The sequence below is a fragment of the Lagopus muta genome, chromosome 7 (genome assembly GCF_023343835.1).
Source record: "Lagopus muta isolate bLagMut1 chromosome 7, bLagMut1 primary, whole genome shotgun sequence".
Lineage (NCBI taxonomy): Eukaryota > Metazoa > Chordata > Aves > Galliformes > Phasianidae > Lagopus > Lagopus muta.
In genome coordinates this window covers 8,787,997-8,804,402 of record NC_064439.1, presented here as the reverse complement: position 1 = coordinate 8,804,402, position 16,406 = coordinate 8,787,997, and the positions used below count along the sequence as shown (strand labels likewise).

The 16,406-nt window shown below is 35.9% G+C and overlaps 1 protein-coding gene across 1 annotated transcript in view; it reads right to left on the bottom strand.

Annotated features, from left to right (window-relative positions):
* Positions 1-16,406, bottom strand: part of UBE3C (ubiquitin protein ligase E3C) — a 66,358-nt gene that overhangs the window by 31,281 nt on the left and 18,671 nt on the right. The window contains exons 10-15 of the mRNA XM_048951016.1: positions 15,579-15,766; positions 8,515-8,601; positions 7,651-7,808; positions 6,659-6,891; positions 1,421-1,525; positions 455-542 (exon numbers count right to left, since the gene is read on the bottom strand). Coding sequence (XP_048806973.1) covers positions 455-542; positions 1,421-1,525; positions 6,659-6,891; positions 7,651-7,808; positions 8,515-8,601; positions 15,579-15,766 — 859 coding nt within the window. The remainder of the gene's footprint in view (positions 1-454; positions 543-1,420; positions 1,526-6,658; positions 6,892-7,650; positions 7,809-8,514; positions 8,602-15,578; positions 15,767-16,406) is intronic.

Sequence of the window (16,406 nt, the reverse complement as noted above, 5' to 3'; positions counted from 1 at the left end):
AAGTTTACTTATTCTGAGTGCTTCAAAGAAAAACGTCCAGAGACAATATTTACTAATCGCAATTAATACTTATCATGATACCAAACATTTGTTATAGTAACTATGTATACAGTAAAAATAAAACTTTATCATTTTGTATATTACACAAATGTATGCATTTTCTGTCTTCTGCAACTACCTTTTATGCATATTCACACTTCTTAATACTTAGCACTTGTTACCATTACACCCCATCAATGCCAGCAAAACCAGCAGAATCTTGGGGAAGCTGTTACACAATAAATATTCCAAAGACACAGAAACATACTCAAGATTATAAATGACTGCTTTGTCTTCTGTTATTATTAAAACTATACAAGATGTTCAGCTCAACTCTGCAAAAGGTAAGTTCTCTTCACATTAGGTAAGCTTATTTTGCCTTAGTGAAGCAACAGCTGCATAGATTGTATCTTACCATCCAAAGTCGACTGCAATGGTCCTATTCTTCCCATTCTTCTGACTCTCCATACATGCCTAGCAGATGGCACATAGAGCTGTGTAACCTAGTAAGATTAACATTTGATATTTAAGATCCTACAGAAGTAGAGTTTGAATTCTGAGACGTAAAATAAATTCTCTTACTTTGAATTGAGAATCAAGATAACACTACTGTTCAAGATTACTACTTTCTTTAAGGTGTGTGGACTTTATTTCCTACCAACTCTGAAGAACTGTCACACAGAGAAATGGAAATTCCAAACATAAGGTAAGCAAATAAGCAATAATAAAAAATAAATGGTAGAATTTATTGCTTTTCATTGCCATGCAACACCTTCAACTGTTAGAACATCTAGCACTGCACGGCAGTTTGCCTCAGACACAACTGGCTTAAGATTTTCAATGATTCAAAGGAGGTACACGCACATTCATAACAGCATTTTTGTTTGCATGCATACATACACAAGTTCGAGCAACTCCATTTTGTTCAAAGGCTTTTAGGAAAAAAGTGAGCTCCAGGTGAGACAAGCACAGAAAACACAGCTGAGTTTTACTCTATTTTGGAAGTAAATTTTGAGGTATGAATCCACTAGAGAACAACTACTCTAGTTTTAATTTAAGAGCTTAAAATAATATGAAAATTAACTGCAAAAAAAAAAAAAAAAAAAAAAAAAAGGCTACACAATTTCCAGCTCTCTGTTGTTGTAAATAGAGCTTAGTTACTGCACTGTAGTGTAGGTCCTACTTTATGACCTGGTAAAGTGATATAACACAGAAACTTCTTAACAGATGCAAGACTTCTATACTACAGAGATAAGCAGTGTTACTACACATTTTAAACAACATTAAAACTGCAATATCAACATTGCTGATATTGTTAGGAATCAAAAGTTAAACTTCATCACCAGTAATGCTCTATGAAAAAGAATATAATTACACTTACCTTATCTGCTTTAATGTTTTCTTGCTCTGAGAGCCAATGATTTGGTGGACAGAAATTTCTCCTTGTATCTCTTGCTTTCAGCATTTTCACCAAGTTTGTGATGACCTAGGTATTAGAAATACATATATTCAATATACACTTAGTACTATGAGTGAAATTCTAGAAATTTCACGCTAAAATTTGAGAAAAAATTAGTAATGCATGAAATCAGAACTTACTCTAACTTACCAAAGCCTACTTTTATATTTAAATATCTCAGAACATGAGTAACTGTGGTTCACTAGTACGTAATCCAAAACAACCTACCTTATTAAAGTCTCATTTCAAATTTTAAGAGCTAGGACTTAGTAATCTCTAGGACTTCACACCTATAAAGTTCAATGCCAGTTCAGCAAAGCTTAATCAAATCATTACCAGCACTGAATTACTTCTTTACAGAAATAATACTTAACTGGGTTATTTAACTCTGCTTTATATAAGCACATTTTTTTTCCCCACTTACATATATAGGCTTTTAAAAACTTAAGCATATGAATAGATGAATGTTTGAGACAGATATATGCCTACTCTTTATTACATTACATTCCAAATACAAGATTCTGAACAATCTGGTAGATGGGTAAATTCTCTCTGTCCACAGGAAAGTCTCTCAAACTTCCATGCATCATTTTTCAGTGAAAATGATCCACAGAAGAATGAAACTTTTGCTTTCCATCTCAAGATTGCAAAGGTCACATACCACGCCACACTAGAAAAATCTTAGAGATCCATCAATTACAGTGGGTATGTCTTCCTACAGTTAATAAACTTAACTAACTAGCCAGCAGATCATGTGATGTGCACCTTAATGGTCAATCTCTACAGAAGTCAACATCAGTTTTGAAAATACAGAAGGGGAGGGCAAAAGCATTAAAGAGGCATTCAAAGTTACATTTCTGCAGCACATGAAAGATGTGACTAGTTCTACTTGCTGCACTAACTAAAGCCTAACTTCCTGAAGGGAGGTTGTGGTGCAAAAGGGTCTGGCCTCTTCTCCCAGGCAAATAGTAGGACCCGAGAAAACGGCCAGAAGTTATACCAGAGGAGGTTTAGGTTGAACATTAGGAGAAACTTTTTCTCTCAGAGGTGGTCAGGCACTGGAATGGCTGCCCAGGGAGGTGGTGGAGTCGCCGTCCCTGGCAGTGTTCAAGAGGCGCCTGGATGAGGAGCTACGAGATATGGTTTAGTAGCTTGTGGTACTGGGAATGGGAGGGTGGTTGGACTGGATGATCTTGCAGGTCATTTCCACCTTGTGATTCTGTGATTCTGCAAAGCATTTTCAGCTAAAGGTGCCTCAGAGGAGTCATAAGCATCTGCCAATTATATCACCTCCCTGAAGTGATCATCCATGTGGAAAAGCAAATGCTGGTATTTTTAAATGCTCTACATCTGAAAAAAAGAGACTCCGGGCTTTTATTGTGGCCAGAGCTAGCTAGAAAAAAATGTTACCTTAATGTATCTATCACTTATTGAATAAACTATACCCTCAAAGACCCTTCTCTATTAAAACAGCTCCGAGTGTGAACAACTCAGATATTTCTATCTATTCTAAGCTAAACTCTTAAGATTCTTAAGAGATCTGATTTAACAGATTCATAAAGTAAACATGCTCCTGAGAACTAGCAGACTACAAATGGACAACTTGAAGCCTAAGAAGCACCTACAGTCTTGAAAATGTACAGGGTGGTGTGTTGCAATTTCCATTTCATATGTGCGTATGTATCGTAACATTATTTACAAACTAAAATGTGTTAAGTAAAAGCCCTTCAGCACATTAAGTCAGTAAGCCCAGGGAAAAGTATAAGCATTCTCCTGCAAGCCTGGAAGGTAAAGTAGTTTAACAGATTTTTGCTTAGCAGCATGAATCAGTGAGTGATGATGTTACACCCCTATGCCACTCAACCACAAGGCATGGCACATTATTTTAAACCACTATGTTTAATTCACTTTTTAATTCACAAGGAGCTCAAATCATGAAAGGTAAATTTGTAAATGAGAAAACAACAGAAAATTAGTTTATGCACAGCTGCATAAAAAATTGTGGGGCTGGGAAAAATGTTTGTCATGGTCACTGGAGCATCTCTGCAATTGTACTATTTTTCTTGACAGTTTTCTGCAATCCAGAACAGAAGGAAAAGTATCAAGGTAACATCTACTCCAGCACAAGCACTGGCATACTTGCTTGTATGCCTTCTCCCCAAAGTAGGTTCGGTACATCTGCAAGACGGAATCAACTTCAACCAACATTACATAAAATTAAGTGGAATCAATACAATTTACACTTAGTAGCCTCAAAGAAGTTACTGCTGCTGTGATAAACACGCACCTGTTCTGAAACTTAGAACTACAGCACTTGAGAAAGGAAGAAAAACACACAGCTTTTCTGAAGTAATCTTCCTAAAAGACAGCATTAAAAGGCAGGTGTCAAGGAGCAACACAGAGTTTAATGGGCCTTCTAAAGGAATCTGTGTCTAGGTACTATACAAAAGACCTTTAAAGATCCAGCTCCTGTTGAATAAAAGAACAAAAGAATGCTATTAAGGGAACTGTCTGATTACACAGGAATTTTCATCACCTTGCCCTTATAAAATTCAGTGCAGGTGAGATGAGTCACTGAAGCACTGTGGTCCCATTACCACCATACTTAAGGGAAAAAGAAAAAAAAAAAGCAGAAAATTTTCCACGTGAAGAGCATGCTAATAAAGTGTTTTTACAAGCAGTTAAAGATGACCTAAAGGAAGCTGAATCAAATTAGCTGAGACTGGAATTCCTTCTACAGAATAAATGGGTTACTGAGAATGCTAGCAGTCTATAATTGAGACTTGTTTGTAAAATTTAAAATGTATTTTAATGAAAGAAAAGACTCAGTTCAATTAACAATAATTAAACTTTCTTTCCCACAAAGCCACAGGTGTGAGTAACCCTCAAAATTCTAATTCACAAGAAAGAGCAACTCAAGTTCTGAGTACATGAAAACAAATTTTATTAAGTCTATTAATAGACTGCTTTGAATTAATCCTGTGAAATTATGTTCTACAGAATTTGTAGCAGTTGCCTACAAGCCAAAAAAGAGGGATACTGCTTAATAAAGACATTTTCACATGCGAAGCCTACCCTTCCAAAAACTTCCAATCTGCCAGCCAATAAGTCTGTTTTACTGTCAGCAGTCGCTGTTTTCAGGTTTAACATTGCCTTCCTGCTGGAATGTATTTCGTATCAGACATCAGTGGCATGGAAAACTTGTAAAACCAGTGTGAGAAATTAAAAGGAATGTTAGGGAAGCAATGGATGATAGGGAAGCAACATGCCTCCGTAGGCAGCTTGAAAAGTTTCAGAAAGGACAAGTTCTCGTATTTGACACAGTGTAAATAAAAGAAAAATAATTTCTACTTCAACACCTTAAATTTATAACCTACTTCAGTTTTGTTTTAGGGTGGGTTTTTTTTTGGAAGATGATATTACTGCCTGCTCACTATAAAGGAACCCACTTCAAAGTTGCCCTTAGTAAAGATTTCATGCCTCTTAATGGAGTGAATTTCAGTTGTATTGAGCTTTTATTTCTAATACATTTCTGAAGTAATATGTTCTGAAGTAAGCAAGCAAAGCTCTGTTAATATCTGCATTTCTGGGTAAAAACAGTCTTCACGATGCCCTCAGGATTTACACAGATACATCAATTAATGGAAGACAATTCTGGCTCCTGAAAATATAAACAGCACACCAAGTTGATACTCGCCTGCCAGTGAGACAGAGTAACTTGAAATTTTACAACTTGCTGCATGAAAGCACAATACGATCAAATTCACTGGAAATTTAAGAAGCTAACAAAAGAGTAAATAAGACAAAGTAAGGAGAACAAACAGAAGATGGCAAGTAATAAACCGCTAACAGAGAAATGCTCCTAATATGCTGTTCTCACTAGAGAAATAGACATACTGGGGTTTTCACTTGTGACCTTTAAATTGAAAGTTTATTTGGCAATTTAAAGACAAGTAATTAAATTAAATCGTGCAAACATATATTAGATCAATCAGTGCAAATTACAGATTCAGTGGTGCATTAGGACTGTATTCAATGCAATCAAAACATTATCAGTTACTCTCACTGCTATTAATGCTTATGCTCATAAGTGAAATGTGTTGTAAAATCAGACAGAATAGGCTGGATAGAGGCTATCTTAGACTTGTAGAATGAATAAGCATTCCTTAATTAGCCCATCAGGTTAAGTGCAAGCCTTAATGGGCCTTTCCTAAAGTCTAGCATGACATCTTTCTCCAAACATGGCCAAGAAGAAAGTTCCATTAGCAATATTAATACAAGCTTAGTTGATCATTTTCATTCAATTAACTTCTTTCAATTAAATAGATAGCTTGACAAAAGCAGTGATAAAAGACCTGAAGGGACAGCTGATGACTCGAACTGAACATTAGTGTGCGAGAGGTCACCAGTATTAAACGGACTGTAAATCTACCATTCAATTTGGAAAATGCATTTCTTCTGCTCCCACTTCTTTAATGAGCAATTTTAGCTGACTAGATATGTTTGCTGCAGAATTTTCGTGACAAGTCAAGCACTCCATTTTTTTCAGCAACAGTTATATTAGGTTTTTTCCCTGCCAACATTTTCAGCTTCTTTTAAGCCTTAGAATGACATGAATAAAACTAACAGAAATATATTGGTAGATAGCCAGAAATGATGTACATTTAGTTTAGATTTGCTAAGCCAAATTCACCATCTCGTTAGTACTCCAGCAAACCCAAAAGGAGTAACACCATCACATTGTGGTAAAACACCAACCAACCCAGCGTAGCACCTGGTGGTGAAGCCTAGCACCCATGTAGTGAAGCCTCCAATACTGAAGTACCCGAGACACCACACAATCCCGTTAGAACTACACACCCATGTAATGCTGTAATCACATACTAAGGATCCTGCTGAACAGGATTTCAAGACAAAATGTCTATTCTATACAGAAGCTTTCTTTTTTGTTTTACAAACATGGTAAGGAAGAAAATTAAACTAAGACTTGTGAAAAATAGTGTATCTGAACTTAATTACTCAAAGTTCAGCATACAGCCCAAAAATCAATCTTCCTGACTCCACATTCCTGAAAACTGTATAAAAAAATAAAAAAAAAATAGAACTAGCAAAAATAAAATGTACCCAGTCTCATTTACTCAGACAACTGACACAACTTACCTTGAATAACTGAATCCACCTTTTTTGTTCAGTCTGTATACACTGCTGCATCTCCGTATTTTTTGTTACTCCAACACTTCTAAATGCTGCAATATATTCCTCACGAACCTCTGGTTTTGTTTCTGGATAAGCCAACTTTATGATTCCTAAGCACGCATCTCGAAGGCAGCGTGATAATATTACAAGCTCTTCTAGTGTAAAAGGCATCATTGATGATTGTCTCTGACCTACAACTAAACAAACCACAAGTTTAAGTTTCTTTCAACGTTTTCTTTTTCGCTATTAAAAAAAACACTGACTTCACTGGAACTCTAGTATTCACATCCAATCTGATATCAATCGAAAACATCACACAAAAAAGAGAATGAGAACATATTTAAAAACCATGACCTCATAACTGTTTACAGACACAATTATAACAATATTCTCTTATTCTCTGCAGCAACTATGTTAAAAGTTTGAATTAGTCTACAGATTCAGTCCAGACCTTCATTCTCTTCACCAGTTCATTGCAAATTACCATGATTAAAAACTTGCATAATAGACCCTGTAAAGCTATGGTTCCCATGGCGCAGACCATCTTTTTTTTCCCCCCCCCCTAAATGCAATCATCATGAAAGAACCAGATGACAGCTGATTGCTCAGGGGACCATCAGCAAGTCAGCCCAAGCAAAACCTTCCCCACAGATGTCGGCAAATCATTGCCCAGGGAATCCTAAAGCTGTAAATTCCAGATGCTGAACAGTTCCCAACAAATTGATATGGCAGCAGACATTTGTTCTAGAATTGCCATATTAGAAGCACGTGGTGAATCTCCATTCTTTTATGAAAAGCAGAAGGCGGTTAATATTCCTGCTTCTTAACAAAGGATCACCCAGAAGCAACTGAATTGTATGGAGTTAGTCCTCTAAGTCTGACAGCTCAACATTTAAGCAGCCTTATACAAACCTACTTTATAAAGCTCTGTTATCAATTACCATTCAAACTCTCACCTTCAATAGGATCACCGAAGAATTCATTGTCATGAATAGAAATAAGTGAATGACTAAACAAAGAACTAAATAGGTAGAAGAGAGGGATAATTCGACTAGAGTCTTCTAAAGACATTGGAGAACCTCTTGAAATCACTTGAAGAAGTGGTACCATAGACCTGCAAATACAATATTCAAAATTAAGACAATGTTAATTAAATACTTGAAAAAAATATTAACTTTAGCATTCCAGTAAAAATATTAAATATCATTTCCTGTAACAAAATAGGGACTGCTGTCTCAGTTTAATAACTATGTACACCCTTGTCGAATAAAGTTGTTCTAAATTCTTGTCACTAAATTTTCTCAATGTCTCAAACACACCAAACTCTGGTGTCAGCACAGACTGCAGGTGCTTTCTAGTTTAGAACCAAAACAAAGCAAAGACAGGTTAAGTAATATGCATCTTTGCACACAGAAAATCTGCAGGTTCAATGCCTCAGTTCCTAGGGAATGCACTTCTGGCACTGTCAGTTTCTGGACTAGTCAGAGTTTATGAGATAAAACCAACATACCTGGGAGGAAGTATTGGAAACTTTATTATTTATTACATTAGCGCTAGTAAGCACTAAAATCTACACAAGACACCTGTCTTATTTTAATAAATATTTACCATCGTTTTTTCTTACAACTGCTGAATTCCCAAGTTTTATGAAATCATAGTACCACTAATGTCAATGAAGTAGGAACAAAGCAAATCTTACAGTTTTGTTTTCAATCACTGTCCATACGCACTGTCATGCCACAACCTGCCTTGTTCTCTTTTTAACTAGGTACATTCTGCTCTAAAAGAAACTCAGCTTCCAAGATATTGGAAATACATACCCTGTAATCATTCGTGTAGTCATTGAAGATATCAAATACCAAAGATGCCTCAGGAATCTGGCATTAAAGGCTAAACTGTAAAGGAGCCTGAAAGAGGAAGTTTAAATAAATCATGTCTGCCAATACAGCCTATTTACAAAACACAATGCTTCGTACAGAACTTTACTGCCAAGCATTCCTCCAACATAAACAATTCAAGTATTCTTTTTCAAGATGGGGTTTTTACTCTAATCACCTCTGATGAGAGCTCCAAAGTTTTAAAACAAGCATATAAATCCTTGTATCTAATACAGTTCCCATTAACTCAGCAACAAACCACGTGATACGGACCCAAGTTTGGAGTATTCCACAAAATTAAACACACATTAAATACATACAACATGCTTGTTATTTTTCTGAAAATTTTTAAAATGTAATGTAATGAATCACATAAACACATAGAAAGGTCACTTCTGTGATTCATCTGACACTAATAAACAGAATTTTTTCTCTGCAAGTAGATTCTAATACCTTAAAATTGATACTAGTAGCAACAGTAGTTCTACCCATGTAAAATAATTATGTCTACAATTAGCTACACACAGGACTGACCTCACCATACCAATTCAGACATAATTTGGATTGATAAACTTTTTACAGAAGTAAAAAATAGAGAGCTTCTGATACTAAAAGTAGTCTATTCCTTTCCTCTGCAGGAAAAAAAAAAAAGACTGGTAACAAACATGATTCAAAACAATTTACACATTCTAGAAGTAAAAAAAACAAAAAAACAAAAAAAAAAACAAATCAGGACTTGACTAAGCTATCATTTTACTGATATTGAAGAACTATATTCAGTTAGCTACTCTCCAAACTATCCTGATCACTATTAGTAAAGATGGTAAAACAGACACTCAGGTCCACATTGCCTCTTAGATGTCAACAGTCTCAGAGCACTGAAATTTCTCATGACTGTACACACAGGAGGTAGGAAGCTGGGAAATGGAGCAGGGAGGACAGACAAGAAGGGCTGTCTAGGAAACCAATATTTATTACAGACCACATGGATAAATTAAAATTCGCCAGACGGCAAAACGAAAGGAGGCACACATTTAATTAAGGAAAAAAGTAAAATATTCAGTAAACACATAAGAACATTTGAAAAGCTTCTAAGCAACAATTCATTTCAAGACAGGAAAACGAAATCCCTAGCACACCCCCACACAAATACTGCACAGTGTCACATGCCACTGGGTCCTAGCTTGCTGGCTGCTTAAGCCCCATGGGCTCTTTCATTGCTGCCTTCTCTAAAGCACAGTCTTGTCTCATGCACCCAGTCTCTTCTTCAGGCTCTCACTTGCCATGCACCCATCCAAGGTGGGTGTACCACAAAGGGATCGCGAGTCTGGCACAGAACAGGGACACAAAGAAGAAGAAGAAATGAAAGACAAGGAAGAAAGTCTGCAATGCATGTTTGCTGCTGTATCATCCCCTTTGTTACAAGAAGCGCAGATTTTAAATCCTTGTAATATACGCAATATTATAAAAGGAATTGGAAGCCTCACAACACAGAAGTTGTGTGATGATGAACACTACTGAACTTGAGTCAAATTTTAAACTACTGGAGCTGAAGTTAGTTAAACATATGCTTTAACTGTAAAACTACACTATTGCAAGTATGCAGATTTTTTTATTTATTATTTTTAAATTGACTTGATCTGTGGGAATTCTATTTTCTTCTAGATTCACATTATTTGGACAATGGGATAGAAAGTTACACATTATGTAAGGAAGGGGTTTATTATATCAAGATAATTTAGGAAAATAAGGATATATATTTTAACATTTAAATAACTGAATGATAGCTCAGACGTCTTGGTTGCTTAGATGAGAAATCTCTCTACTGACCTTCAGTTTTCAGCCTCCTATGGAGAGAAAAAGCAATTTGGCAGAGTGCCATGAAGTCTCAGAGGGCTTCCAAGTAAAAACTTGTTAATTTGACAATCATCCCTGGAAATTATCTAATAGGTTTAGCAGAAATGAACAAACATTATGGACACTGAACCTGTAATAATGTAATTCATTTTTTCATTCTAGCAACATTCAGCAATAATTAAGGGAAAAAAGGACAAACCTTAAGAGCTTATTATAATAACCTTTGTCTGAGTTTTACCCATTTTTATTCCGTATTGGCGATCCAGGCAGCCAAGTGTAGCAGCTGCCACATTTTATGGCCCAATTCCAGAAACACTGCAAGTATTCAACTCCTGTGATTCCCTTTCCTGAAAATCAGGTTAAAGACACTATGTACAGCTGGTAGAAGATGCTATCATACAGCTTCTTTTCTCAATATAAAACTTATTAAATATGAAACTGAAGAATTCATCAATTCTAATGCTCTCCCAGTTACCAGAAAATAAATACGTAACTACAACCTAAACATATAAGACCGAATTCATCAGTCTGTTAAAAAGGAGTATTACTCATTGCTGAAGGTGCGACACCAAGAACCACCCCCTACCTTCCTGCTCTAAGTACAGCGTTTTGCTTTCAAAGTCAAGGGAAATAATTTTAGGAAAACAAACAATAAAAATGCAAGGATGCCCCTGAGGAGTCACGTCTTTGCAAAGGCTGGAGAAATCAGCCATGCTTAAAAAAAATAAATAAAAAGTAATTTTTAAATAGCTTCAGTATTTTTTTTACTTCCAAAAGAGAAAACCTGGGGAAAAAAAGCTCAAATTTTACAATTTGAAGAGTACGAATACATAGAATTTAGATAGGTCAAAAATCTACTTACTCCACTGACTTTGGTCAGATAAGAAGTAAACGTGCATGTGCTACATATCAGCATTTCCAAATAAAACTGCATGAGATTGACACAACATAAAATAACAACGGAAGAGGAATTGCAGAAAATTAGAGATGGTTTAATGGGAAATATTGGTGATGGATGGATGGTTGGACTGGATGATCTTAGAGGTCTTTTCCAACCTTGGTGATCCCATGATTCTACAGTTTACAGAACCTGAAGATAAAGAATCTTTAGTCTGCAAAGTCTGTAGATGAGTTAAAGTTCATATAAAGCTTGACTATCCACACAGTCTCAAAACCACACGACCAGTTGAGATGAAAAAGATCATAAAACATTTCTCTTCAATGCTCTCAGGAATTAATTTTCAATAATCTGTACCATTCAAAAAACAAATGAAACAGCTAAAACTTAAATTCTGATTTTTTATCCCCTCCCATCTCCTTGTACTGAATTTTCTTGAGAAATCTTACTATATATTACCAATTCCCTATTATGAGATCATTGAATGTGGTTTTATATAATGGATTCACTAATAGATTTTTCTCATAAGCTTTAATACTCAGATTTATCACTATAGTTTGGAAGAATAACCATTTTTCAACTAACAGAAACGATGAGCTCCTCTCAAGCTGCAAAATGAAGACTGTCAGCTCAGGTTATGACAGAGTTAATTCACTCCACGACTTTCTGTGAAATATCTGTTTTACACGTGCTAAATTAAATTATCCGCTCACCAAAGTACTAACATGATGGCCATTTACTTAGAACCTTGTTTCTCTCTGTAGGCATCTAATTGTTCACAAAGGCCACGTGATTTATGTCTACTTGCCAGAAAGGTATTTTTGGGCACCTCTGGTTTGAAAAAAAGCGTCAAATTCCTCGTGCGCAATGGGACAGATTAAATGACCCATTAAGCTTAATTTAGCTGAGGCACCACTACAAGTTAATTAGTTAAAGGCAAGATTTTCAGTCTAGGCCATAAATTGGGCCCAGTTTCCCACTGAGACCATTTAAGTTAATGAAGAGAATACAACAGGACGAGAGGAGCTCATGCATCTGATAAAGGTCACTGTAGCCAGGCAGGGGGCTGGCACTGCACAGCTGCAAGGTGGCACAGGCATTGGAAAGCAGCAAAGCAGTCTTGCCATGCACAACATCACTCTGCAAGCTGCTTGATGCTTCTGTCTCTTTATACTGGATTAAAAAAAAAAAAAAAACAGCAGATGAAGCTTCACATACAGTGATTCTGGTTTCAGAAAAAACACAGGAACATTCCCTAATGAAGCGCTGTAATAGCCTTACATACAGCCCGAGCATCTTCATTCAGCACATATATGGGTACAGACTGTTCCTATTACACCCCAAGTCAGTTTTCCAATTAATTCTCACCCACAGGGTAAGATGAGCAGCATTATGTAAATAAAACAGTGTCAACGTACAGAACAGTTCAGTCAAACCAGCAATTACCACCAACCAGACCGCTGATAACCACTGATGTACCAATGGCTGTTGGGTATTGAACTGTACTGACAACCTTTGTGGTATTCTTTAAATTTATTAATTAAATTAATATATTATCTCCCTAAATATTTTACAGAATTGGAATTTGTCAGTGAAGTATAGCTTTAATGAACAAAAGTCTTCCAAATCTCTTCATCAGGGTAATGAAGGCTATACTGACTTGTTGGGTTTTTTGTGTTGTGGGTTCCTTTTTAATTGGATTTGCTCACATCTTTCCAGAATACAGTCAGAATTTAATGTACCTAATACAATCCTGGACCATTTCAGCAAAAAACAAAACAATACAAAAAACCACCATCACACAGTATCAATTTATCAGTTTATCACTCTGATAAACTTGAATGTGCAGAATATTAAAGATGGGGAGGAAAATAAAGTACTGACAGTCCAACTCAAAATCCACCACTGTCTCAGAGTATCAGAATGGAACCTGAAAGGCTTGCTCCTTCCAGTCTGAAGTAGACTGCACTTTGGGCTATTCTTATATCCAAATGCAAAGAAACTACAAAGCTCATGCAGTGACAGTAGCGTTCCTAGCAGCGCAGATCACCACCACCAGTCACATCACCCAGCTGTACTGAGGGGCCACAAGCAGAAAATGCAATCAGCTCTAACGGCAAAACTCTCAATTTCTCATCTTTTTTTTTTTCCCCAAGAAGGAAAAGATCCTCAAAGCAATTTCAAACAACATTCGTTGTTTCTTCTTTTCCAAAGTCTGTGTCAATCTTAGCACAGTTTTTTTCCAGTTCATAAACAATTATTTTCAGTTATCAAGCTTTTTATTTAGTATTTCACTTTACAAACTTGCAGAACTTATACGTGCTAATCATCATTATTCTACTACAACTGTAAACGCTGCTAAATAAGCAAGGTCCTTCTATCAGGCTATTCTATCTTTTAAAGCCTTTGATCCACTGTGTTTTTAAAAAGAAAATAAAAATTTAATGTATTCTAAGAGCTTAAAAGTTTCTCAGTCATTGCAAATAAATTACTTTTGCTTAACTAAGCTATCTAAACTATTTCTACATGGCTTAATTAGCAGCATTTTATAGTAAATATTACTCATTTAAAGTTTAACTTCAAAAGGGTTAAGCATCTTGCTAAATACTCATTGAATTTGATAATTTAGGCAATTAAAAGAAAATAATAATCAGGCAAAACGAATGTGGAAATTAATGAAGAAAATACATTATTTTGAAACTGCAGAAGGTTTATTACCTTTAAAACAAGCATCAAATATTCTTTGAAAAATACTCTGGAAGAGGAACACTTAGAGTACCTGCTTGAAAACTTAGGCCAGGTTTGAAAAGCACTGAACAGGACAAAAGATTGACAGCTACTGACACAATTATGCCTGGTAAACCCAACGTGATGACTGACTTGGGAGTCACAATTAGTTAACATCAACTTCTATTTATCAAATGCCTGTATGAATTAATTCTGATTGTGAAAATAATTCAACAAGTATTACCAATAAAAACACTGCTTTTTCTAAAATTGGTAAATTCAACTACTTTGGAGCTGTACAAAAGCTGTAATGGAAAGCAATTTCCATATTTCAAGATGTTGACTAGAGCCTTCACAGCTTCTGAGTTTATGTTAACTACCTTGTTATCACAAATAATTGCAAAGACCTAACATGGCTTCTCAGAGGAAATAGATGCCATACTCACACAGTTAAATTTGTGCAGGATTTCTTTATTCATTAAGCATCCTTTCCACAGTTCACCAGCAAACCTCAAGTCAAAGCAATGATGCATTTAACCTCAGTAATTACTATCCAAGGCAATGTGCTACTTTCAACAATAAAGGGGGTACTAATTCATTCAACTGCTGCTATGATCTTCAGGTCTCACATCCTGCTCTAATGCAATTAGTCTACAAAGAACTAATTACCCTAATCGAGCAATCACAGTTTCACTGACATCTTACTTCCTCTAACAGCTATAAACACCACTGAGCTAAGATAGCACCAAATTAGTTTTCTGTATCATTGTTTACAATGCAGTTTGAATTGATTATGTTTACAACATTCCCTAAATACTTAGTTTATTGCTAGCAACTGCATACTTATTCACAACTACTTGCACCATAATTACTTCAATACTTGCAGACTTTTGACTGATGATAAAACAGTTAAAAAGTTGGCCACCGACACCTGTTCTAAATTTTGTAGCAAAAGTTGTGAAAAAATACTGCACAACTGAATTAATATTTTACTTCCATTTCAGGTATCAAAGCCCTTCCCAACAACAATTTTTTTTTTCCCAATAGATTGGAATTGTTTCAGTTTGTAGCAAGAGTGATAACTGGCTGCATGTTAAAGGAGGCAGAGAACAAACCGACTTCTGCACTCAGCTGCTTAGTGAGACAGTGGAATCCAAATCACTGTAAGTTTTAAAAATAAGACAGTATTCTGCAAGCATGACATTAAATGCTGCCTCTCAGAAAGAGGACAAAAAATTACTTCCCCAGAATCTCTGCCAACCTATCTGTGGGTGATTTTCTGATCACAAACTCTACCCCACAGTCCCTCAAGACAGTGATGCAACTCACTAAGAGCATGGGCTTACACTTCTGGACTCAGTGATTTGTCCATATTGTCCATGCAATAAACATTCTTCTTTATTTCAGCTGATCATAAAAGATCTCAAGAAAAATAATTAGAAACAGTATATTTAACCAAACAGCCTATCTAGTTAAACAAATTTCAGATGTACTACAGTTCAATGTCACTATTATTTATACTTGCCTGACTTTTGGCACCATCATTCGGTGTTGCACCATTAGCGTGTGGCAGATTGATGCCATCAAGGTAAAGACCTCTTCGCTAGCTGAATCTCTCCAAACCATATTCAACAGAGTGTTTGTCTGCTGCTTTGTATCCAGTTTCTTTAGACACTCCTCAGTAATGTACTGAACTGATATTCTCCCATCACCCTATAAACATATCAAAGAAAAAATTCCTTTGAATTACTTTTGATGATCAAGTATTTCTTTTCTAAAAAAAAAAAAAAAAAAAAAAAAAAAAAAAAAAAAAAAAAAAAAAAAACACACACACACACACATCAGAATTTTACTGGAACAAATATTTCCAGTCTGATAATTACAACATGAGCACATCTGTATATACCAGGAGCATTCCTGAAAGCATCACACTTTAGAGTCAGTGTAAATCCCTAGGCAGGCAAGTGCCAGATCATGGTTATTGATTTTCTCACTTAAGTCAGCAGGAAAGATTCCCTTTAATGCTCTTCAACACTTGAATACAATAAGGTAAGATCATTTACAGGCATAAGGTATGCAAATACTAATCTCTCCCCCAGCTAAATCAGCATTGGGCACGAAGTCCAGAAACGGATGCCTCCTGTGCAATCTTTTAGAAATGGCACTTCCACATTCATCACCCATGGACTAACCAACAAACTTCAGGGTGCCTAATACATGTACAGCCAGTGTAAGAAGTACACAACGAGGAATCCTTTTTATTAGCACAGAACAGAGCAGAGCTCAAAATTCTCTTTTATTTATTTCCTCTTTCTACCTGGTCCTCAAGAAAGCAGATAACACCCTGGCTCAC